A 24,534-nucleotide genomic window follows, 5' to 3' on the forward strand; every position below is an offset into this window, starting at 1 on the left:
AGATTTTATAATCCAGCAAATTTTGAACTAAGTGTTAGTTCAAAATTTTTTGGATTATATAATCTAGAAAAATTATAATCCCAAACAAACACCCCCATAATCACTTAACAGATCACTGAGGACATTATTACATATTTTATCATCTCTTGCAGTACTGGACAAGAAGAAACGTAGTAACAGTCGGAAGCCATTCATCTGCAGTAATATCCGACAACTTAAGTGCATGGGCCAGACAAGGCCAACCCCGCACGTCAATGACCTGACCTATCAGCAGCTACTTCAAGTTACTGTAGAGGATCCGGTTGCGTAACAATGTCCAACGTAGGAACTTGACAGCAGATCCTATGGTTAGTACAAAAAGGGCTATTGATACCTGGAAATACAACTGACAGTCCACAACTCGTCTTAGCTTTGAAGATTTAACAATTGCCACGATTCGAACAAAGCAATATGATTCTCGTGTGTGTTTCCTCAGCAATTAGCTCTGCAGTGAAATGTTTCGACACCAAAACTAGTTACATGTTAAGGTTCATGTGTTTTTTCTATGAAAAATGAACTGATTCATGTATGATTTCTCTGAAATTCTTTCATTCCAAAGAGGGCCTAATTGTTTTTTCGCCACTCCCTTTGCTCGGCGCATGTCTGAATCTTCACCCCCTTTCCCCTTTTCATCCTCTTCCACGCTATTTCCACGAATACCCACAGGTCTACCCCTTTATTAGTCGGAGGACTGGAGCCCTGTCTTTGAAAACCGCTCTACCATCCTTTGCCACGTACTGATATTGCCATGCCGGACCTAGGAACCATGCCATGGCAACTCCCCCAAGCAAGCCTCCCAGCTGTCATGATTCAAGTGAACTAGTGAGCTAAATCCATTCATGTTGTAAAATGAACAGATAATCCAAGAAACTTACATGGCCCCAGTTATCAATTCCCCTTGAAAGGAGGCCCATACCCTATGAAAAAAGAAAATGTTGCACATGGAACAAAGAAAGTTTTTGAAACGAAGGCAAAATAAAATAAGCAGAAAAAAGTGGAGCAGTACCATATTCAGGACAACCACACGCCCAATATGTTCTAAACTCTCTCTAGAATTCCCAAAAAATCTTCTATGCCTCCACATATAAACTGCATAGGCTCCAACCTGATAGTGCAGATAAAGGTGATATAAACACTTTCATGACCAGTTGTATCAGAGATTTATATTTCAATAGGACAAGACCAGGACTATTTTTTGACAAAACATAAATGTGGTGTACATAAGAAACAAAAGTCTGAAATACAGAAATACAAACTACAAATAAATCATGTTTCTGGCCTGTTTAGTAAAGATGTGCAGTTTTGAGGAGTTAGTACAAAGGAATGTTATACCAACCATTTAGAAGTGACGAATTAAAAACTTGGTTTCCAAGTTATAGTTCACTTAAGCTTTGTCCTAACTCGTATGTCAAACTTGTTAACTTTGACTGTTTTTAGGGGGGATATATTTTTACATGGATAAGTTCATATAAGTCCGCTATCAATACATGAGTTATGGAGAATTTAATTAAACTAATTTTATATTATAGATGTTTGTGTATATTCTACAAAGCTGGTAAAAGTTAGAGAAGTTTGACTCATGACAAATCTAAAGTGAACTATAATTTGGAACAAAGGGAGAAGTTTGTAGTTTCACATTGCTAATGAATTATGCCATATTATAGGGTTAACATGATTCTGGCACTGGGTAATGACCACAAGTGTGACAAACAAGTCCTATCATATGTAGCGGCAAAATAGACATACCAATCCAAAAATGGCACCTGACGCACCAACAGCAGGTGACGCACTAAAACGGTAGCTCATCAGTGAACCTATTTATGTTCCAAGAATTGATTAATAACAGTGATAACTTAAGATCAGGGCACTACCATCCAATCCAAAAGGTTAAGAACAAACACCTGCCAGCGCCGAACTGAAATAAACAGCTAGATATCTTCTAGGACCACTTAACATTTCAACCATGGGCCCAATAGAGTTCAAAGAGAAACAATTGAACTGCATCATTATGACAACATCCAACAGGTAGGAAGTTAGCTGATATTTTTTCTATGAAATATAAAACCCAATTCAAACATAAAAACATACTGCAAGGTGGGTGAGATTTGCATGAAGTAGAGATGATGTTGCCAAACGCCAAAATTGCCCTCTATCAATCAGACTGTTGATCTTTCATTGCAAATGATGGTCATAACTGTATTAGGTTAACAAAATCAACAGCGCATAACTGAAACAGAAATTCCAACCAAGACACAAACCTTGGCTCCCCACATGAGAAGCTTTCCTTGTGATGCTACCTGAGCGACATAAGCCCTTCGTTGAGAGCAAAAGGAAGGGTGTTAAACAACAAATGTACCAAAGGATTGGAGCTACTATCACATAAACTCAAATTGTCCACCGACTTACAGGACATTAAGAGCAAGAAGGACATTAGTCCAGAGCCTCTTCTTGGAATCGATTCCACGAGGCCGTCTGGACAACAACTTCCCGTTGCTGATGTATCTACCCCCTGACCCGTTCCCACTGAACAGAGCAGAGCTGCAAACATAAGGTGCAGAGAACACAATCCCTATCGCGCCAAGAATGTGGAATGTCGCAAGCGATTCTGATCCTTCAAACCAAAAGCTACCCATTTTCGGCAAGGCATCAAGATGTCGCACCTCCTAGAGTAGAAAGGTTCACTTGACATTAAGTATTTGATCGAGCGCGCGCGCACACACACACACACACAAAAATCGCCATCCAATGAACAAAGAGCGTGAGAGCTCAGTCAACAACAGACTGAGGGTCTGAGGCCTGTTTGGTTGGGAACAGACTAAGTAGACGCTATCATGGTGTGCATCCCAAGTTACAACGAAATGGAAGGCGAGGCGAGGCACGGTACCGGTGAGCGGAGGAGGCCGGCGAAGCGGCGGCGGAGAGCGCGGCCGACTTGCACGCCTGCGAAGGCTGCGACGACGGTCGGCCTCCAATCGCCGCCGTCTCCGCCGCCATCGCCGCCGCGGCCGGAGGAGGAGCCTGGTGGGGGCGGGGGAGGCCACGGGAAGGAGGAGAAGGGGAGCAACAGCCACGAAGCCATGGGCACCACCGCCGCCTGCGTGCGTGCGTGGACCACAGGAAGCGGGGGGACCTTTTGAGCTTTCGTCTCCCTTTGCTTCGGGGAAACGGCATCGGAGGCGCACAGGAGAGCCGTGCGTTGGGCTGTCAACCAGGGCCCACTGGTAGATTATCGGATTTGGCCTCCACCTCCATAGAGTTTAGTGTCTGTTTGCCAGCGGTCTATATATAATATTTTCCTCTACATTCATTGAAAATAACTTTATTTTGTTTAAAAAAAACCAAACATTCTAGATTCGTTAAATTCTAATTTACCAAAACGATAGATTTGAAGGTCAGTTTACTATTTTGGTAAAACTCTTTATTAGAGGATGCAAGACGAACTCAAATTTAGTATGGTTGGAGAGAGAATTGCCACCCGTTCATTCTAAATTATTTTCCGTCGTCCTCTTTTACCCGGCCCTTTTCCTCCCTGGCCTCGCCTCTCTCCGACGCCCGGCCCAGCCATGGCCGACGAGCACGCCGATCCCATCCCTTCGCGCCATCCCGTAGAGCTCGTCGCCCCGAATGGTCCTGTCCTGCCCAACGCTAGTCGTCTGTGGATAGGCTTGACTACACTAGGGCCACATGCCGCCACGAGCCCCGCCGGTCGCGCCAGCCGCCAGGGCCATGGGCCATCGCGCGCGGGGCCTCAAGCCCGGCTGCGCCGTCGCCACGCCTAGCCGAGTAGCCGTGCTCTATGTTTTTTTTTTCTTCGCGTCATCTGAGGAGGCATACATGGACGTGTGACTTCTATCCGGAGGGCTACGTAGTTCTAACTAAAATGTCCGGAGGCATATATAACTAGAGCTAGAATATCAGCTACACAAATTTTGTAGATCTATAGTGGATATCAAATCTATTGCAGATTTATTGAATACGGAGCCTAGGAGCGACAAGCAATTTGAGGCTGTTCCCCACGGCTTCCACAAATTAGGGCCCCTGTCTCTGTTACAAGGTACTGGTAAGTGGTAACCCGTAGCAAACGCAATCCGAGCTCGGTCAGAAACCGTTATGAACTATGAAGGCCGTAACACAATAGCACGTAACATTATGTTCTATTATTTGTTACCGAGTCAAACGAGCATGTATGCTCTAATGCTCAGGCAGTCGAAATTGTACGTAGAAAGGCGAGTTAAAAAACAATAGAGAGAGATCCACAGACGCGAAACAGGACGAATGGAAGCCGACAAAACGTGACAATGTACTTTGTGGGCTTGTACTGCTAGCCGACTAACCTTTCCATGACAGGTGCTCCCAGTCCCAGTCCCAGGCTGGGCAAAATCGTTCTAGACTAGTGCGATCGGCTGTACAGATCCGCGATCGTTCCCTGTCGCGCGTGTGTCCTGGCGACTGGGCGTAGAGATGGGCCGTGGACCGGCGAAGCGCATGCGAAAGGAGGCGGGCCAAGGTCGCGTGTCGTCGTCTTCGTGTCTCGTCGATTCAGCAGGCTCGCGTTCCAGATATGATGATGATGATGACCTTTAGCTGAACAGTCGACGACGGTAAAAAAGCGTTTTGCGGATATATAGAGAGAGAGAGAGAGCTAGCCACAGTTTAACGACTTTGCTGAAAGTTGATCATGCGACTGCGACTGCGACTGCTGAGGTATTTGCATTCATTCGAATTCGAATCAAACACGCGCTCCATGGAAAACCGTCTGCTAACACGCGCGCGCCATGAAAGTTGCGTTGCATCAGCGCCTACGTCCGACGACGCATCGCACTAAAGCGGAGGGAGGGTAAAGGCAACGGAGAGTAAAGGCGGGCCTCCGCTCTCTCTGAAAGGCCGTGCAGCTGCCGGCGTCGGCGTGCCTTTTCCCGGCGGCTTCCCGGCTCCTCGCCCGCTCGGCGTACTATAATACCTCCTGCGCTTGGGAGGGAGGGGAAGACTTGCGAATTTGCGATCATTCTGCCCAGGAACGAGGCGGCGGCAGACGTTTCCCCCACCACCTACTACCAATAATTCATCGGGTATTCCCGGAATCGATCACTGCCACTCAGCCAGTGAGTCATCAGTCTGCCAGATTGGATAGCTTTCGTTTCGCCCACAGCCTACGGCGGCCTGACCTGTGCAGTGCAGACGATAGTGTTTCTCTTGCATCCCCCGCACCTCCCTGTTGGTTCGTTCTTGTTGGAATGACAACCGCCAAGGAGCTTCAGGACGAAGGCTACTGGCAGCTGAAGAAGAAAAATAATCCATAGAGTTACAACAGTTACGACTAAGGGAGTGAAAGCCTGAATGGGGATAGACGCAAAAGAAAATCTTCTTTTTTATGAGGTCCAAGTCCAACCTGATGTCACATTTTTCTAACATGGATGGGCTCCATCCAAACTCTCGATCGATTCGTCTACCTCTGTCTCCCGTTCCTACTTTTCCTGTACTTTTTTTATATTATGCGACAAACGATAGCTGATTCATTCTTGGTGCAAACTTTTTGATGGTTTAATATAAAGCAGCAATGAGAAGTAATACCAGATCATCAACAGGCCAGCAGCTTTAGTGACGTCGATGGTGCGATCCCGGCCGGTGCAAACTGAGCATGCGGCTACTGCATGCATTACTCCGTGTCGGACGCCAGATTTCTCTTTCTTTTCAACTAGACAGCAGCAAGCATCAACGTGCCTGGAAAAAAACTAGAGAAATAATGTAAAAGTAGTTAGTATACCATACGAAGGGAAAGAGGCTACATCGCAGTCTCTGACCAGACTGAAAAAGGCTGCTCAGTTTTTGCAGCCGCATCTGTTTTCTCGCTGAAATCAGGATCGATGCTGTGATTTCTTCCGACCTTTCAAAGGAATGACTTTGGGGGTATTGTATTGTTGTTTTCATACCGTGATTCATTCCGGTCTTTCTAAGGCCATGTTTGAATGTACTATAGACTACAGTTAATAGTTGTTCGATAAATTGCTAGTGTAATTAGTTGGCTAACAAATGGTTAGCTAACTATTACCTTATTTTAGCTAGATTGAGCTAGCTAATGAATTAATAATGGGTAGTTAAGGGTGAGGCTACGGATGATTGGATGTGTCTAGCTAAAAGAGGTTAATGGTTATAGTGTTAGCTGAGTCGACTATTAGCTCTATTGCATTTAAACAATATCTAGGCTTGAAATCAAATCTTGTTGAGGGTGGCATCTCAGATCTTTCTTGCAAATTAACAAAAAGTATGGGTAAATCTGCCGCAACTTTATACTTGTGCCTCTACGTACTGCTTTTGCGTGAGACAAGACCGTGGCTTCTGTTCGTCGGTTTGCTACTGCCTCTGTGCCTCACGACCTGTTTTGCACGCTCCCCGTTCTCCTCCGGTAACGGCGATCTAGGAAGGGTGCTGCTGACTGCCTGCTGAGTGTCGATGCCGATCAGTTTAGGAAGATTAGTACTAGTAGTATGCCGCAAATGGCGATGGCACAGGCTCTGCATCCATTCAGAAAGAGAGATGCACGCACGGGCACGGTAATGTGGGTGGCTATAGGAAGGAGTACGTGGTCTGTCAGAGAAGAAGAAGAAGGGGGGCAGAAAGGCTATCTGATCGCTGATCCCGCGCGAGGACGCGAAAAAGAATATCTCCTGCCGGCCGTCGCCTCTTTGGCTCTTTGCTTAGTGGGGGGTTGGAGACATGGAGTGTGGTGGTCAGTGGAGGTGGAGCACTGGACTCTGGAGGCCTTAAAAAAACAAGGACTCAGCTATATGATGTGGACCATCGGTGGTCCGCGATGCCCACGGTCGTCATTCAGTGAAGTCCATGGGTTTCTCCCGTGCCGTGGTGGCGTTTGCGTGCAAGGAGCATTCCTTTTCCACGGTGTCGAAAGCACGCCTAACATTCACCTGGAGGAGCAAGCGTATACCTACTTGCTCAAGATTTCGGAATGGGTTTGCCAAGGAGTTGATCCGTGCAAGTGACTGGGAGCTGAAGTGCAGTTTTTCACCTTGTACCGATGTCACTGCATGCGAGCGGAGAGGATGGGCCCAGACCGAAAAAAAAAAATTGGTACCGCGTGCGCATGCCGCCGCCGCCGTTCTAGAACGAGGGGGAGGAAGGAACAAGGCTCGACGTGTCGTCGTTCGTCCACGCCTAGAGACTCCCCCAAAGTCCAAAGCCTACCGCGCGCTGCAAGACACTGCCGTGCCCCTACGGGTCTACACGCCGCCGGCCGCCCCGCCCGGCGCCCGCCCATGGATTCGCACGCCCGCGCCACACCAAAACTGGGCGCGCCGTGCGCTCCGCATCCGGATCCGCCCCAACTCCTCGAGCGAACCAGAAGGCACGCCGGGCATGGGAACCCGAACCCTATAGCCGATCGAGCGACTGCTCTCCTGTTCCCGGAGGTGGCCACGGATTGGCCGGTATAATAGGGCAGCTGACTCATGAGTCCTGACGAATCAGACGACGTACGTGTGCCCTGCCTGACCGGTGGCCTGGTCGTTGGCCGTTCAGCACCAAACTTACTCCTCCGAATCAATGCCCTCGCCCGAGTGAGCTCAGGCAACGTCGATGACACCGAGGTTGTGTCAACCATTGATTCACGCTTGCGCAGGCCGGCGATGCAAACAATTGAACAACGCTCCGGTCGCAGATTTGACATATAGACCAAGTCTTGCCTCTCCACCGAAATAGCGGGAGTCGATCACGACCGCTGACTCAATGTGTGAAGCCTATAAGGCATATGCAATCCATTTTAACGGTATTAAGAGTATTTTTAAGAGCTCCCTACCAAACGATTACTCAAAATCAGTTTTAAGGGGAACATTAGTGAAGCTAGATTTTAATCATTTCTCCAACAGATCGCTTAAATCGGCAGATTGTTTCTGTGGAGCATAGAAAACCCTCGTTTGTAGCTACAAATAAGGAAGTTTTAAGGGATATGAAAAAATTGGAAGCGTTTTAAGAAACTATTGGAGACAAGTTTTTGTATTTTTTTCCAAAAATTGTTGGATCTTTTATGGGCTTGGCCTATTTATTGAATAAACTCTAAGGTGTGTAATGGTGGAGAATACCAATAGTACCACATTGAAAGTCCAAGGGTCTTTTGCCTTGACTTATATGGTGAGATTTATTCCACTTAACTTGAGAAGTCAGGAAATGGACAAGGGTGTGCCACACGCGCGCGCGCCGCCGCCGCCGGCCGGGCCGGGCGTGGCGTGGCGTGGCGTGGCGTGCAGGCAGGCAGGCGTGGTGTTGGTTGTTCACTAACCGCGTACGTCAGCCGAGTGACCCTGTCTCTTCGTCAGCCAGCCGAGTGACCCTTCTCCTTCAGCTGCCGACTCATGGCGTGACTCGGCGAGAGCTGGCCGACTCATGGCATAACTCGGCTAGAGCTGGCCGACTCTTGGCGTGACTCGGTTGTGTTAATTTTTAGCACTCACTAACCGCGTACGTCAGCCGAGTGACCCTGTCTCTTCGTCTGCCGAGTGACCCTGTCTCTTCGTCAGCCAGCCGAGTGACCCTTCTCCTTCAGCTGCCGACTCATGGCGTGACTCGGCGAGAGCTGACCGACTCATGGCATAACTCGGCTAGAGCTGGCCGACTCTTGGCGTGACTCGGCGACCTTTCTCCTTCAGCTTCCCTCTGCGAGAGGTTAAATAGAGGAGCACCCCTGTCACTCGGCACACGCGAGAGAACACTTTCAGAATCACAGTACAGCTGTCGAGTGAGGGTATTTCCATCTCGTGACTCTGCGCGCACAGAGAAGCGAGAGGGCAGGTGCCTCCGAAGCCGGTGCCGTTCGAGACCTTGCACGGGGGATCGGCAATTAGGTTTTTGGGGAGCGTCTACGCGACTGCCCAAAACATCTCCAACATGACAAAAGAAGCTGGTCAAAGATCTGGATCATCAGAGCGCATCGGAGGGTATGATTGTTTTATTTACTTACTGTTTTGTGTTCTGGATATTATATATGTTTCATATATTCTTCTATGATGCTTCATATGTAGGAATGATTTTATCTTATCTGTTCTGTCTTATTGTAATATGATAGATCTGTCTGTTTTAATTTTACAGTCATGTTGTTTGTGTTTCTATCTGTTTATTTTCATTTGTTCAGTCAGTATACATGTTTATCGTATTTATATGATTTATATAATTCACATGCTCTATGTTCTCTTGATTCATATTGGTATGGATCAATTTAAGATCACGATTTATATGGTTAATCATTTATTATATGTCATCATCATAATGTTAATTTATGGAATTAAAATAATACGGAAAATGCCTATAATTCTAAAAATCCAAAAACCTAATGTTAGGCATTTTTCTGTCAGAGGTTTTGCTGCTGTGCTAAAGCCTGATCCTTTCGATGGTAAAAACTTCTTGATATGGAAAGCTAAGATGGAATTGTGGCTAACTGCAATGTCTTGCTTTCATGCCGCTGAGGGCAAGCCTGCCAACTTACCTCCTGAGGTTGAGGCTAAGTTTAAGGCTGAAGACAACCTCTTTCGAGGAGCAGTAATTAGCGCACTGGATACAAAATTCCAGAAAAGCTATATCATCCTTCCCACGGGGAAAGAGCTGTGGGATGCTCTTGTTGGAAAGTTTGGAGTTACTGACGCTGGTAGCGAGCTGTATCTCATGGAGCAGCTGTATGACTACAAGATGGTTGAGAACCGATCTGTAGTGGAACAGGCTCATGAGTTTCAGGCACTAGCTAAGGAACTCGAACTTTTTCCTTGTCCTCTGCCTGACAAGTTTGTGGCTGGCGGTATAATCGCCAAGTTGCCACCTTCTTGGAAGGACTTTGCTACCTCTCTCAAACATAAGAGACAAGAGTTCAATGTGGAAGAGCTCATTGGTACTCTTGATGTTGAGGAAAGGGCTAGAACAAAGGACAGTGGGAAAGCTGTTGAGACCTCTACTGCTAATGTGGTGCAGAAGAGAAACTTCCGTAAGTTTAACAAGAAGAAAAACCAGAACAAACAAGAGAATGCAAATAAACCTGTTCAAACAGCACAGTTTAAAAAGAAGAACAACAATAACAAGGGAAAGGGAGGATGCTTTGTCTGTGGCAGTGATCAACATTGGGCAAGAGAGTGCCCTGATCGCAAGTTCACTCAAGACAAGAAATCAGCTCATGTTGTAACCACTGAAACTGAAGGAGGAACATCTGGGTATGGTAATTCCTTACCATTTGTTCTTTCAGTCTGTAATTCACCTGAGTGGTGGATGGACAGTGGTGCAAACATTCATGTGTGTGCTGATGCCTCTATGTTCACTTCCTACCAGGTCGGGAGGTCTGGCGCCTTGTTAATGGGAAATGGGTCGCGTGCTCATGTTCTTGGTGTTGGTACGGTCATTCTGAAGTTTACTTTGGGAAAGACGGTGCCATTGAAGAGCGTGCAACATGTGCCCTCTATCAAGAAGAATCTCGTTAGCGCGTCTATGCTATGTCGAGATGGATACAAAGTTGTTCTTGAGTCTAATAAATGTGTTGTGTCTAAACATGGTATTTTTGTTGGTAAAGGATATGACTGCGGAGGGTTGTTCCGCTTATCACTGCATGATGTGTGTAATAAACTCGTGAATTCTGTTCATTTTTCTGATGAGTCGGATTTATGGCATTCACGTTTTTGTCATGCAAGCTTTGGCTGTCTTATGCGGTTAGCAAATATAAATTTAATTCCTAAATTTAACTTGGTCAAAAAGTCTAAGTGCCATGTGTGTGTTGAATCAAAACAACCTCGCAAGCCTCACAAGGTTGCTGAGGCGAGGAGTTTGGCATCTCTAGAACTTGTTCATTCTGATCTGTGCGAGATGAATGGAATTTTGACCAAAGGTGGTAAAAGATACTTTCTCACTTTTATAGATGACTCCACTAGATTTTGCTATATGTATCTCTTAAAAACAAAAGATGAAGCGTTCAATTATTTTAAGGCCTACAAAGCTGAAGTAGAGAACCAACTTGAGAGGAAAATAAAACGTTTAAGGTCCGACCGAGGTGGAGAATTTTTCTCTAATGTGTTCGATGAGTTCTGCGTGGAACATGATATTATTCATGAGAGGACACCGCCATTCTCACCACAATCCAATGGGATTGCTGAAAGGAAAAACCGCACTCTAACAGATTTGGTGAACGCCATGTTGAGTACAGCGGGATTATCCAAGGCATGGTGGGGTGAGGCGATTTTGACAGCATGTCATGTCCTGAATAGAGTTCCAACAAAGAACAAAGAGATCACACCATTCGAGGAATGGGAAAAGAGAAGATTAAATCTCTCATATTTGCGCACTTGGGGTTGCTTGGCTAAAGTGAATGTGCCAATCAACAAAAAGCGTAAACTTGGGCCTAAAACTGTTGACTGTATATTCCTTGGGTACTCTTTTCACAGCACTGGGTATAGGTTCTTAATTATAAAATCTGATGTGCCAGATATGTATGTTGATACTATCATGGAATCAAGAGACGCAACATTTTTTGAGAATGAGTTTCCCATGAAGAATACACCTAGTGATACAAGTCATGAGACTATAATTCCCCATGAGCACGAACTGTCGATTCCTATAGATCATGCTGAGGATTCTCACGAGCACATCCCTGAGGAGGATGACACTATAGTCACTCGAAAGAGCAAGAGACAGAGGGTTGCAAAATCCTTTGGTAATGACTTTATAGTGTACCTTGTGGAAGACACACCAACTACCATTAGTGAGGCATATTCCTCTCCTGATGCTGACTTATGGAAGGAAGCAGTAAGGAGTGAGATGGAATCTATTATGTCTAATGGAACTTGGGAGGTCGTTGACCGTCCTTATGGTTGTCAACCTATAGGTTGCAAATGGATCTTCAAGAAAAAGCTTAGGCCTGATGGTACAATCGAGAGGTACAAGGCAAGGCTTGTGGCCAAAGGATATACCCAAAAGGAGGGTGAAGATTTCTTTGATACCTACTCACTAGTGGCTCGATTGACTACAATTCGCACATTAATAGCCGTGGCAGCCTCTTATGGTCTTATCATTCATCAGATGGATGTTAAGACAGCTTTTCTAAATGGAGAGTTGGATGAGGAGATCTATATGGATCAGCCAGAAGGGTTTATAGCGTATGGTCAAGAGAACAAGGTGTGCAGGTTGATAAAATCACTGTATGGCCTAAAACAAGCACCTAAGCAATGGCATGAAAAGTTTGATAATACTCTTACAGCAGCTGGCTTTGTTGTAAATGAATCTGACACGTGTGTATACTATCGGTATGGTGGGGGTGAGTCTGTTATGCTGTGCCTTTATGTTGATGACATCTTGATCTTTGGATCAAATCTCAATGTGATTGAGGAAGTTAAAAGTCTTCTATCGAGCAATTTCGAGATGAAAGATTTGGGAGAAGCTGATGTCATTCTAAACATCAAGCTTGTTAGAGAAGCTGATGGTGGGGTAACTTTGTTACAATCCCATTATGTGGAAAAGGTATTGAGTCGCTTTGGTTTTAGTGACTGTGATCCTGCTCCAACACCTTATGATCCTAGTGTGCTATTGAGAAAGAATCGGAGAATAGCAAGGGATCAATTGACATACTCCCAGATCATTGGCTCGCTCATGTACCTTGCAAGTGCAACAAGGCCAGACATCTCTTATGCTGTGAGTAAGCTAAGTCGGTTTGTGTCGAAACCAGGAGATGATCACTGGCGTGCTCTTGAGAGAGTGTTGCGGTATTTGAAAGGTACTATGACATACGGTATTCACTATACCGGAAACCCAAAAGTGCTGGAAGGCTATTGTGATGCCAACTGGATTTCTGATGCTGATGAGCTTTATGCCACAAGCGGATATGTGTTTCTGTTTGGAGGTGGCGCTGTTTCCTGGAAGTCTTGCAAGCAGACTATCTTAACGAAGTCTACAATGGAAGCAGAACTCGCAGCATTAGACACTGCTGGGGCTGAGGCCGAGTGGCTTCGTGATTTTCTATTGGACTTACCGGTAGTTGAAAAACCGATACCGGCTATTTCCATAAACTGTGACAACCAAACGGTGATTACAAAGGTTAACAGTTCTAGGAATAACATGAAGTCTACAAGGCATGTTAAGAGGAGATTGAAATCTGTCAGAAAGTTGAAAAACTCCGGAGTTATAACTGTGGATTATGTCCACACATCGAATAATCTGGCAGATCAATTCACTAAGGGTCTATCACGCAATGTGATAGAAAGTGCATCGAGGGAAATGGGTATGAGACCCATGTGAGATCTACTCTAGTGGTAACATGCTCTATGTGATCGGAGATCCCGTGAAGTAGAGTGGAGAAACAAGCTAGGAGTAGATTGTGAGGAAAGATCCCTTCTTTAACTCATTTCTGATGCACATCTTTCCTATCTGTAAGGCAGGATGGTTTTTACCTTAATGTATTCCAAGAGTCTTATAAAGGTGAGATGTTGTCCTATAGAACATCTTCAGAGGAATACACCTATATGAGTCAGACTGCTAGTCACAGTCTATGGGACTTGGGTAATCCCTAAATACTCATGAAAGGCACTGAAGTGTGACTTATATGCTTCTAAACAGCGGGAATACCCTTTGCAGCCTAGTATCAGCAAAGGATTTGAGTGAATCTTATTTCGCACAAAACTGTCAATTCAAGGCTTAGTCCATTGTTCAGTTGTGAATGAGTGAAACTCTTATTCTAGATGGATGTTCAACTTAACAGTCTCCATCGAAACACTGGTATATATATCAAAGGATTGTGATTCTGATACTTCATCATTACAAACCCTAGAGTTTGGTGGGGATTGTTGGATCCTTTATGGGCTTGGCCCATTTATTGAATAAACTCTAAGGTGTGTAATGGTGGAGAATACCAATAGTACCACATTGGAAGTCCAAGGGTCTTTTGCCTTAACTTATATGGTGAGATTTATTCCACTTAACTTGAGAAGTCAGGAAATGGACAAGGGCGTGCCACACGCGCGCGCGCCGCCGCCGCCGCCGGCCGGGCCGGGCCGGGCGTGGCGAGGCGAGGCGAGGCGAGGCAGACAGACAGACAGACAGGCAGGCGAGCGGGCGTGGTGTGGTTGTGTTAATTTTTAGCACTCACTAACCGCGTACGTCAGCCGAGTGACCCTGTCTCTTCGTCTGCCGAGTGACCCTGTCTCTTCGTCAGCCAGCCGAGTGACCCTTCTCCTTCAGCTGCTGACTCATGGCGTGACTCGGCGAGAGCTGGTCGACTCATGGCATAACTCGGCTAGAGCTGGCCGACTCTTGGCGTGACTCGGCGACCTTTCTCCTTCAGCTTCCCTCTGCGAGAGGTTAAATAGAGGAGCACCCCTGTCACTCGGCACACGCGAGAGAACACTTTCAGAATCACAGTACAGCTGCCGAGTGAGGGTATTTCCATCTCGTGACTCTGCGCGCACAGAGAAGCGAGAGGGCAGGTGCCTCTGAAGCCGGTGCCGTTCGAGACCTTGCACGGGGGATCGGCAATTAGGTTTTTGGGGAGCGTCTACGCGACTGACCAAAACATCTCCAACATGACAAAAGAAGCTGGTTAAGGATCTGGATCATCAGAGCGCATCGGAGGGTATGATTGTTTTATTTACTTACTGTTTTGTGTTCTGGATATTATATATGTTTCATATATTCTTCTATGCTGCTTCATATGTAGGAATGATTTTATCTTATCTGTTCTGTCTTATTGTAATATGATAGATCTGTCTGTTTTAATTTTACAGTCATGCTGTTTGTGTTTTTATCTGTTTATTTTCATTTGTTCAGTCAGTATACATGTTTATCGTATTTATATGATTTATATAATTCACATGCTTTATGTTCTCTTGATTCATATTGGTATGGATCAATTTAAGATCACGATTTCTATGGTTAATTATTTATTATATGTCATCATCATAATGTTAATTTATGGAATTAAAAAATACGGAAAATGCCTATAATTCTAAAAAAAAACTTTGATTTACGAGAGACTTCCGGAAAGCTCCTGCATATGCTCTAAGAGGGCAAATGCAAAAACACACATAAATCAGCAAAGCAGCGTCTTTAGCGCGATTGTCTGAATCTATATATTGTTCTATCCATGCAACTTACATAAATCAGTCGTATCTTAAAGTTGTCTAATGAATAAGATACAAAATTTAGATAAATTAGGTTGCATTAAAAAGTTTCTTATACGTATTTAGTGCTCAAAGAAATGTAATATAGTATATATGTTGTACATACTCTAATACACTACGCATTACGAAAGCGTTTTGAACGTGTCTTTTCCATATGCCTCTCGTAAGTAGGGCGGGCATCGCCCGTTTTCACACATGACACATGATAACGTCGTCCAAGAAAAGTCGTGGAATGCAAAACTAAATGATGTCTTTGTGATTTCCTGACCTGGAGTTCAGTGGATTAACTGGAAGTTTTCAGAAGGGAACGACCGGAAGCACTTGATGACGTTTGGTTAACATGAGTTATCAATAACGTTAAATCGTATTTGTTTAAATCCAACCGTAATTAAATACCACACTAGAAATAGATATCATTCTATTCAAACTTATTACGCTAGTACTCGACTATAACTCATTACCATTTAAGTTAACAAATTACCAAACAACACCTTCGATTTTTCTTCTTTACAACTGAGGGGACGAAGACCTTACCTACTCAGTTTGCTTTAGTGGTGCTTCTGTGGTGTTGACCACATACATTTGGTTTGGTTATGATGTTTCCGAAAAGAAAAGGTCATATCCAAACCTTCATTTGTTTATTATGTCGTCCGTTTGACCGCTTGGTTAATTTCACATTCACATAAAGTGAGCGCGCTGTGTTCGATGACTGCTCGAAGTGAAAAAAGGATAATATGATTATTTAGAATCATAGTCTATCTAGTCGGTCAACTATGACCAATTTTGAGGTCTGGTATTAAGGCTGTGTCAATATAACTTATTTTTCTTAAGGTTAGTTTTAAAACATAAATCCTCTCTGAAAATCATGAAAATTGAGTAGAAAATTAGCTCATTTTCTCACTCAATCATTAGAAATCATATAGAGGATTTAAGTTTCTAAATTAGTCCTTATACTGTGTTTTAAACTTTTTTTTGGTGTCGTGGTTGAATTGGTTCAAATTAAGTCGGCCTAAACTTTCAGCTGTACCTCGCCTCTCTCACCCACCGGCGCGATGCCGCACGCAGCGTCTTCCGGCGTCCGGCCATCCCACTTCAGCCCAACCCGGCAACCACCAATCCGTGCCCCGCGCCGGCCTGGTCCCGGGTTAGCAAAAAGCGCCCCGCGGCACGTGCCCAAAGCTTGGATGCACTCACGTCACCGCACCACGCGACGCCTCCCTCCGCTCCCTCCATGCCCAGATCCGAATTCGGTGGGCGCCACCTCCACCCACTGACAGCCTCCCCTCCCCTCGTCTTCTCTTCCCGGCCAAGCGCCACTGCAGCATCGACACCGAGCGCCCAAGCTCCCCAGCCCGACCCCAACCCCTCCGCGCGGCGCGCGGCGCCCGCGCGCGTCTCCCGCCCAGGCCAACGCCAACCAAACAAAGTCCGTTAGCCGCGACCGCCAGACCACCCCGCCCGGGCCGCGGCGCAGGATGCGCCAACATCCCCCTTGCCTATAGGGCCCACGCGGCAGCGAGACGAGACGAGACGGGACGGGCAGGTCGGCGCTGCGCACACGGAGCTGGTCACTCACCTCCCTGTCTCTCTTCTCCTTCCCTCCCGCGGTGGTTATAAGACCCCTCCGCCCCGTCCTCTCCTCTCCTCTCTGCTCCCGTCGATCTGCCATCCTCTGCCTGCCCCGCTTGCGCGGCGCGTCTGCTCTAGTGATTTGAGACGGAGATCCGCCAGAGATTGAGGAGAGGGAGGGAGGCGCCGGGGCCGGGGAGCGGCGGCGGCGAGGGATGGACGGCCACGGCGGCGGGGCGGGGGCCGGCAAGCTGACGCGGACGCCGTCCTCGCTGCTGCGCTCGCCCACGGTGCGCAACTGCTCCTCGTTCCAGGCCGTGGTTGTCGACGACCCGGAGCCCGACGACAAGAAGGCGCAGGCGCACCCCAAGCCCCCGCCCCACCACTTGCACCCCGGTGGCGGCCCCGCCCACCCGCGGCTCGTCCTCGCGCTCCCGCTCGCCTTCCTGCTCGTGCTGCTCCTCCTCCGCGGCGGCGGCGACGGCCACCACCTCGCCCTCCTTTCGGCGTCCGCGGCCGTCGCGCTCGCCGCCGCCGCGGGGGCCGCGCGCCTGCTCCGGGGACGTCTGCGCCGCTCGCCAGGCTCCGGCTCGGTCCAGTGGTTCATCGGGGACGACGACGACAAGCCGCAGAAGCGGGCGGACAAGGCCGCCGCGCCGCACGGCCGCGTCGTGCGGGAGGGCGTCGAGTTCTACAGCAATGGGGACTGCTACGAGGGCGAGTTCCACCAGGGCCGCTGCAACGGCAGCGGCGTCTACAACTTCTTCGGCAAGGGCAAGTACGAGGGCGACTGGGTCGACGGCAAGTACGACGGCTACGGCATCGAGAGCTGGGCGCGGGGCAGCCGGTACCGCGGCCAGTACCGCCAGGGCCTCCGCCACGGCCACGGCGTCTACCGCTTCTACAGCGGCGACTGCTACGCGGGCGAGTGGGCCGGCGGCCAGAGCCACGGCATCGGCGCGCAGACCTGCTCCGACGGGAGCTCCTACGTCGGGGAGTTCAAGTGCGGCGTCAAGCACGGCATCGGGAGCTACCATTTCAGGTGAGCGGTTAGCGGAATTCCACGGCAAATCTCTCGATCCCCTTGGCGGTGAGTTGCTCCAACTTTGAACGCGGCTTTGCTAATTTCGGCCGTGCTGCTCGAATCCGTTTCAGAAACGGTGATCGGTATGCGGGCGAGTACTTTGGGGACAAGATCCACGGGTTTGGCGTCTACCGCTTCGCCAATGGCCACTGCTACGAAGGCTCCTGGCACGAAGGCAAGAAGCAGGGATTTGGGATGTACACGTTCCGGAACGGCGACAGGCGATCGGGGGACTGGGATTCTGGGACTCTCAAGACCCCCTTGCCCCCCGCTGATCCTTCCGTCCAGCGTGCTGTACAGGTAAACAGCAACTTTTCCTGTGCCCATCTATCAGACCAAAATCTAGCTACAGATATTCTAATTTCGTTGCATCATCCATCCATCCATCCAGGCCGCTCAGCGTGCTGCGGAGAACGCATTTCGCCTGCCTAGAGTTGATGAGCAGGTCCACAAGGCGGTCATAGCCGCCAACAGGGCGGCCACGGCCGCTCGAGTAGCGGCGATCAAAGCAGTTCAGAACAGGATGGATGGGAAGTTTTGCGATACCTGTGTGTGAATCGCTGCGTGCGAGACCATGTTCTTTTTGTTTCTCCTTCTAATCTAACTGTACATTAGGGTAGTGAAGGACAATAACTAATCAGAGTGAGGTCAGACGACCGGGGCAGCACAACCGCGTGCTCCGAGTCAGGGTTCATCAACGAACGGGAGCGGACCTGGCAAAAAAAAAACATTTGCGAGAAACGGCTCTGATCCTGCCATATCGCCATGGCCATCGGAGGTTCCCTTCCTCCTTCCTTGCAACAAGCTGTAACTGTACATAGATCCAAGTGTTGTATCAATGGAAGAGCGAGTTTTTCCAGCGCCCCTTTTCAGTGCTAAATTATGTCTGTGAATGTGTGCAGGGCACCACTGCACACAGTCACAGGAGTGTATGGTACGTGCTGTGACTGATTGCTTTGCATCTGCGTTTCCATTGCTCCGACCTAAATCTTGGCTGCTTAGTTGGACTCCCATGTGCAGTGATTCTCCATTTGCAAATGTACTTGGAGGTGCACATGGGGGCTGTAAATTTCCCTATTCTCCTGCAACTTGTATTTGTATCTCTGGTGGTGTAGTAGGGCACGCGTGACATAAATAATTTCCAGTGGCCTGTGCTGTCGATCCAGTCCCTGCACCTGAGCCCACTGTGTTTTTTTTTTCAAACCTAGGGAGAGCAATTCATAGCTTTGGGGTCCCCTGGCTCTGGCTGCTCCAGATTTTTGCACCAGAGGGTCATGAATGCCGGAAATGTGAAGCTGGCACAACGCATGGTTGGCTGCCGGGATCCCTCTTGCTTCAAATAACTTGCCTATCTCTCGATTATCCCTACAAAAGACCATGATGCTTAACAGAGAAATGAATTAGTCAATTTAAAACTACTTCTATCTATAGTGTGTATTTTTTTACGCAGACAAAATATATACAATAAATAAACTATTTATACGTGCGACTAGCTAGATGTGTTATTGTCTCTACCGTAAATGAGTTATACAATATAAATAATCTCAAAAGTTCACCCATGCATAGTAGGTGTAGAAATAATAAATTTTAGTCCTGCATGAAAAAAATGTAAAGAGGGTGAAGCTAACTTAAATAGCTTATCTTTTTGTCATTCCTCGACAGAAGCACGACTGCACGAGGGAGGAAACTAAAAGCCACACACGCTCGTGTTTTGTGTGATTATATTTGCGTGTCGTGTGCCTTATGATGTCGCGAGTAGCGTCGATTCTGCTTCTATCTTTTGTTGTTGTTAACAATGATGTGGCTTTGTCTTGCGCGATAAGTTCTAAACTGAATTTATCAGATTGTGTAGATTGTAACTTAGTCAATTTTCTATGTTTTTGCGTGTGGTTATCCTGAACCTAGTCACTCAATAACATAAACAGGATGTGCTCCCTAAAAGGTACGAGAACTACCAATCTACTACGAGTTATGGCCTTAGACGAGGGTGTTCTCTGTGTTGCACACTCTTAGGCTAACAGGTTGGATGAACTATCGACGTGTTTGGTTCCATGTAATGTAACGGTATAGGATTCCTGCGGGTATCTGATATCGTTACATGTGTTTGTTATGGGTTCTATTGGAATCAAATACATTGGAATCAGATACCGCTGTACAGAAAACTCAAACCCTCCAACCCTAGCCGGAATCAACACCCCGATTCACTCGCTCAGGCCGCTCGAGCGTTCCTCCTCCTCCTGGGACGCCAGTGCCGCCGCCACCCAGGCCTCCATCCTCCTCGGCCTCCTCCTCGGACGCCAGTGCCACCGCCACCCAGGTCTCCATCCTCCCCGGACGCCAGCAGCCGGCGCCAAGTCTTCGCTTCCGTCCAGGTAACAAATCTCCTAGAGTCTGTTCTCTCTGAATCTCGAATTTGCCCAGAGTCCGTCTCTCTGAATCTCCTAGAGTTCATCTCTCCGAAACTCCGAATCTCTGGTTTTGGTTCGTCGGAGTTCTAGATCTAGTGTAATCCTGACAAGTAGTAGTAGACCATGGAGGTCTGCTGCGCCCAGCGCATGGCATCCCGCTGCTGCACGCTGAGTCTGACGCCGGCGGGGGACGCCGACACGGGACAGCACTGGGCGTGCTTGCATCCGGCGGTCCTGAAATCCCACCACGAAGGAGGCTTTATCTGTAGTGCTGCTGGTCCTCGCATCCGGTGTCCTATAGTGCTGTAGCTTGCATCGGTTGCGTCTCTGGTTGAATAGTTTGCTGACGGGCACCGGTATTCAGCGATGGAGGATCCATTTTCCATCTGTGCACACAAATGTCAAATGATTAAACATGCATTTACTGTATGACGAAAGCAGCTTTATGTCAAATGATTAAACATGCATTTACAGTACAAGAACGGTAGAAGAGCTGGACCTGTGAATTATTGAGAAACGTTCGACCTTGATTAAGTATACCACGCACAATGATATCCAGTTTACTGTATCTCATAATCCAGTTGACTGTATGATCCATACATCAATTATTTGATTCATTTTACCTCTATGCTCTGTTTAATTTATTTGATGTGCACAATGATATCCAGATTTATATGAAACTCATTTGTTGATCTCTAGATTTATCCTCAAGAACTCGACGAAGAAATATGACATTTAGGGGTATCTTGAGTTCTCTCGTTGTCACGTACTATTATGTCTGGCTGCTCATGGGATTAGCATATAGAAGAAAATGTTTGAGAATAGAAAGAAGGTTAAGAAATAGGGAGCGTAGGATGGAGAATTTAAATGAACTCATTCGTGAGACTGATAGAAAATGTATTAGTGAGCTTCGTATGGATAGAAGAACTTTCTTTATTTTGTGTGAGATGCTTAGAGATGTTGGTGGGCTAAAGGCCACACGCAATATGACCATAGAGGAGATAGTGGCTCATTTTTTGTATACATTGGCTCATCATTTGAAGAACCGAACAATTGGAAGGTTTTTCTTTCGAAGCGGCGAGACAGTTAGTAGACAGTTCAACTTATGCCTTCTAGCTGTTCTAAAGTTGCAACATTTGCTTCTTAAGACCCCTGAGCCAATTCCAGAGAATAGCACTGATAATACCTGGAAAAACTTTAAGGTAAATACATAAGACCTATAAGGTTCTTTAGTTTTTCTTCAACTTTAAATAGACACATTGAAGTGATATTTCTTTTATGAAATGACTGTAGAATTGTTTGGGTGCATTAGACGGAACCGCTATCAAGGTAACTGTGCCAACACATCTAAAAGGAAGATATAGGTCAAGGAAAGTTTCCTCTGTTTTTTCCTACATACAATACTTGTGAACTAAAGGACGATACAACAGCTCAATTCTTAGGAATGTGAATCCTATATTTTTTCTTTGTTTTTACTGCGTTTTAAAGGAGCCCTAAGAATATACACATAGGAGATAATTTCAGGGTATCAAGGCTGTTTTGATGTCATCGACCATTAAAAAATTAAAACAATAAGTATGTAATCCTATATTTTCTTTTCACTTTATTTCTGGCAACTACATTTATCCAAATATAAATAGATATGATATTGCACACATAATTCTTATTCTCGAAACATTGGATGCTTGTTGCTATTCCACCTTCTCTGCTTATATCCTATTCCACATGTGTCTGCTTGTATCTGCTGGTGATGATGTGTCTTTGTTTTTTACAGAATAATCCAGATGCAAAAGGGTTGTATGGAGTTTCCTTTCCTTACTATGATGAACTTTCAATGGTATATTCCAAGGACATGGCCACAGGTGAAGGTGCGGAAGACATGACAGATGCTGTTCAAAACTTGGAAGAAGAGTTAGTTCGTGTAAATGCTAATGATGAAGAGGATGGAGAGGATATGACATCTGTAGAGACACCAAGGCGTTCTGTTGACTCAACATCATCTAGCTCCAAGAAGCGGAAGAAAGAGTGGAAAGGAAAGAAGACTTCATCAAGTGACCCGCTTCTTGATGTGTTCAATGAAGTGAGTGGTGATCTCAAGGTTGCCACCATGTCAATTGGAAAAATGGCGCAAGCTATGGATCGTGAGGCATCCAACCAAGAGAAGGCAAGAGATGAGGATCCACAACAAAAGCTAAGAGAGAAGGCGATCAATGAGGTCCGGAGACTTGAATTTACTGGCTCAGAAGTTATCAAAGCAGCTGGTGTGTTTGTTAGGATGCCAGATCAAATGGGGATGTTGTTTGCACTTCCAGAACCACTGAGGAGGGAATACATTGTCGACATGCTACGTGGTAACTAGAATTTTGTTTGTAGAAATGTACATGGCTAGTTTTGATCTTATTTTAATTTGCTAATTATTTCATTTATTCCAGATGAAGCCGCAAGGAGAGAGAGAGAGAGGTCAAAGTGAAGGTGCTGGTCTAGATGTTGAATGATGGAGCTTTGGAAGTTGTTGTTGGTTTAGTTGGTCTCAATCTGTTTACCTTTAGTGTTCTTCATATGTTGTTGTTGAATGACTGTGAATGATGATAAAAACTGAATTTTTATGATGTTGAACGTTGTTGAATGTTCACGAATGGTATTGACTATGGTATTGTATCTGTGGGTAGCTTTCAATGTGGTTTGTTGAATGTCGGTACCTTTCAATATGGAAAAAACTGAATTTTTATGAGTTTTGAATGTTGTTTAATGTTCACGAAGGGAATGATGTTGAATGATGGTAAATACTGAATTTTTATGTTCACGAATGATGTTGAATGGTTTCTTATATTAAAACGTGTATCGGAATGAAAAAGTGTTATAAAACTCACATTTTAAATTTCATTACGTTACATTGGTTTCCAAAAAAAACAGTGTATTGGAATCAAAAAGTGTTACAAAATTTAACCAAGCAAAACATGTAATGGCATTCATTGATTTAGAATCCACCGTTTTTAATTTCCATTGCGATACCATTACCCATGGTGAACCAAACACTACCTATGTTTTTTGGTAGCGATCAAGAACTGCTCGTTAAGTTGATTTGTATTGTCACATCTACGAACTTTAGACTTCAACGATATCGTGAACTCATCTTTGATCAAATTGGAGCAATCCTCATTGTGAACAACAATGAGTTATTTGTTTTTGTCGATGTTAGATACATTCAAGATAGATTTAATCTACTATATGAACACGTTTTAATTTGGTACGTGGTATTTATCTATTGATTATGTAGTGATTGTTTTAGAAATTAATTTAGTCTTAAAAGCCTACAATCTTCTAATAACTCTAACTCGTGCTTCTCTTCGCCCCCATGTCTTCTACCAACGGGACGAGCGGGCTTGAGACATAATAATTGGCCACTAATCACACGGACTAATTAAGCTCGGTTATGTGTCGAACAAAGCATTATAACCTGCTTATTAATTCTAGGTTCAGGTCCCTCAATCATGGCGTCATGCTGATCGGACGTACGATAATGTCGGCATCTCAAACTGAATATTATTATTTAATTTACTTCCTCAGTAAATACTATGTCTGCCTATTAGTATTATAGCTAAAAGACTTAAAATATCTTTGGGAGAAAGAGAAAGCAGTAGATAAAGCTGTACCGAGAAAAAACAAACATGTATTAGTAAAAAAATATGCATTAGAAAGTCAGAAGATCAATTATTTAGAGATAAAATTTAAATGCTATAATATCAACTATTTTAGGCGCCCAAAGTACTCAGTTATATAATCTAACTATTCATATATTTTCTTCTTCTGTGTGAATTTCATGCGTTAAAGAAACGATATAGATCATCTCACCACCATGTTTCATGATGCTCGCTTGCGTGACAAGCGAGGTAGCGCACAGTGAACCCTTCTCCCTTTCTCGCTCTCTTTTGCCGGCTCTGGAAATCCCTGTGATGTCCCCCATTCATGGCTCCAAATTCAGCGACGGCGACGCCGCAAATAAACGCCCCTTTCAGTCGCCATCATGTGAGGTAGCCATCCTCGCAATATCTAGCATTTCTCTCAATTTTGTATGTACGTGTTGTGGGTATCAAATATTCTGTAATAGCGTATTTGTTTTGAGAAATGAGGTAGTTCATCGTTTTCTCATTTCTCATTTTCTATTCGATTTGTAGAATAAAATAAGTTGATCCATCATCATTTCACACCAAACTTATGGAAATAGACTTATGATGTATCAACTTATCTAGAACGGATTGAAGCTTCAAACCAAACGCCCAATAAATTGCTC

General features: G+C 45.7%; 3 protein-coding genes and 1 long non-coding RNA gene across 8 annotated transcripts; 2 read left to right on the forward strand and 2 right to left on the reverse strand.

Moving 5' to 3' along the window:
* Positions 1–348: 348 nt before the first annotated feature.
* Positions 349–3,296, reverse strand: LOC100191736 (uncharacterized). Of its 2 annotated transcripts, NM_001155169.2 has the most exons (9): positions 2,924–3,279; positions 2,446–2,702; positions 2,298–2,352; positions 2,128–2,208; positions 1,941–2,037; positions 1,786–1,853; positions 1,046–1,144; positions 915–956; positions 457–839 (listed from the first exon to the last, which is right to left on the reverse strand). In NM_001155169.2, the coding sequence occupies exons 1-9, from the start codon at positions 3,116–3,118 to the stop codon at positions 708–710; spliced, it is 1,026 nt and encodes a 341-aa protein (NP_001148641.2). In that variant the 5' UTR covers positions 3,119–3,279; the 3' UTR covers positions 457–707. The 2 variants fall into 2 exon arrangements, with proteins under 2 accessions (XP_035820367.1, NP_001148641.2); XM_035964474.1 differs by lacking the exons at positions 1,786–1,853; positions 1,941–2,037 and having other exon boundaries at positions 349–839; positions 2,924–3,296.
* Positions 3,297–4,496: 1,200 nt separating this feature from the next.
* LOC111590834 (uncharacterized) lies at positions 4,497–6,770 on the reverse strand. Of its 3 annotated transcripts, none has more exons than XR_002749971.1 (4): positions 6,347–6,770; positions 5,611–5,771; positions 5,429–5,513; positions 4,497–5,315 (listed from the first exon to the last, which is right to left on the reverse strand). It is a non-coding gene; the product is annotated as an uncharacterized lncRNA (long non-coding RNA). The 3 variants fall into 3 exon arrangements; XR_002749972.1 differs by having other exon boundaries at positions 5,429–5,518; XR_002749970.1 differs by having other exon boundaries at positions 5,429–5,771.
* Positions 6,771–16,504: 9,734 nt separating this feature from the next.
* On the forward strand, positions 16,505–18,693 carry LOC100280158 (uncharacterized). The gene is given in 3 exon segments (NM_001153090.1): positions 16,505–17,793; positions 17,907–18,135; positions 18,227–18,693. Coding segments are annotated over 3 exon segments (1,221 nt in total). The 5' UTR covers positions 16,505–16,966; the 3' UTR covers positions 18,392–18,693.
* Positions 18,694–19,758: 1,065 nt separating this feature from the next.
* On the forward strand, positions 19,759–22,971 carry LOC103647471 (uncharacterized). 2 transcript variants are annotated; one of them, XM_008672006.3, is made up of 5 exons: positions 19,759–20,207; positions 20,943–21,445; positions 21,537–21,572; positions 22,018–22,594; positions 22,676–22,971. In XM_008672006.3, the coding sequence occupies exons 2-5, from the start codon at positions 20,972–20,974 to the stop codon at positions 22,711–22,713; spliced, it is 1,125 nt and encodes a 374-aa protein (XP_008670228.1). In that variant the 5' UTR covers positions 19,759–20,207; positions 20,943–20,971; the 3' UTR covers positions 22,714–22,971. The 2 variants fall into 2 exon arrangements, with proteins under 2 accessions (XP_008670228.1, XP_023157443.1); XM_023301675.1 differs by lacking the exon at positions 21,537–21,572 and having other exon boundaries at positions 19,760–20,207.
* Positions 22,972–24,534: the final 1,563 nt, after the last annotated feature.

This window comes from Zea mays, chromosome 2 (assembly GCF_902167145.1).
Source record: "Zea mays cultivar B73 chromosome 2, Zm-B73-REFERENCE-NAM-5.0, whole genome shotgun sequence".
NCBI classification, from domain to species: Eukaryota; Viridiplantae; Streptophyta; class Magnoliopsida; order Poales; family Poaceae; genus Zea; species Zea mays.

What these genes read in the sequence shown, in the direction of transcription:
- LOC100191736 (NM_001155169.2), bottom strand. Translation starts at nt 3,118, where the DNA reads ATGGCTTCGTGGCTGTTGCTCCCCTTCTCCTCCTTCCCGTGGCCTCCC. An exon ending in CTTCTTGCTCTTAATGTCCT is followed by an intron (nt 2,353 to 2,445) that starts GTAAGTCGGTGG and finishes CTCTCAACGAAG; the next exon opens with GGCTTATGTCGCTCAGGTAG. An exon ending in TTCTCATGTGGGGAGCCAAG is followed by an intron (nt 2,209 to 2,297) that starts GTTTGTGTCTTG and finishes TTGCAATGAAAG; the next exon opens with ATCAACAGTCTGATTGATAG.
- LOC103647471 (XM_008672006.3), top strand. Translation starts at nt 20,972, where the DNA reads ATGACATTTAGGGGTATCTTGAGTTCTCTCGTTGTCACGTACTATTAT. An exon ending in ATACCTGGAAAAACTTTAAG is followed by an intron (nt 21,446 to 21,536) that starts GTAAATACATAA and finishes AAATGACTGTAG; the next exon opens with AATTGTTTGGGTGCATTAGA. An exon ending in CATTGTCGACATGCTACGTG is followed by an intron (nt 22,595 to 22,675) that starts GTAACTAGAATT and finishes CATTTATTCCAG; the next exon opens with ATGAAGCCGCAAGGAGAGAG.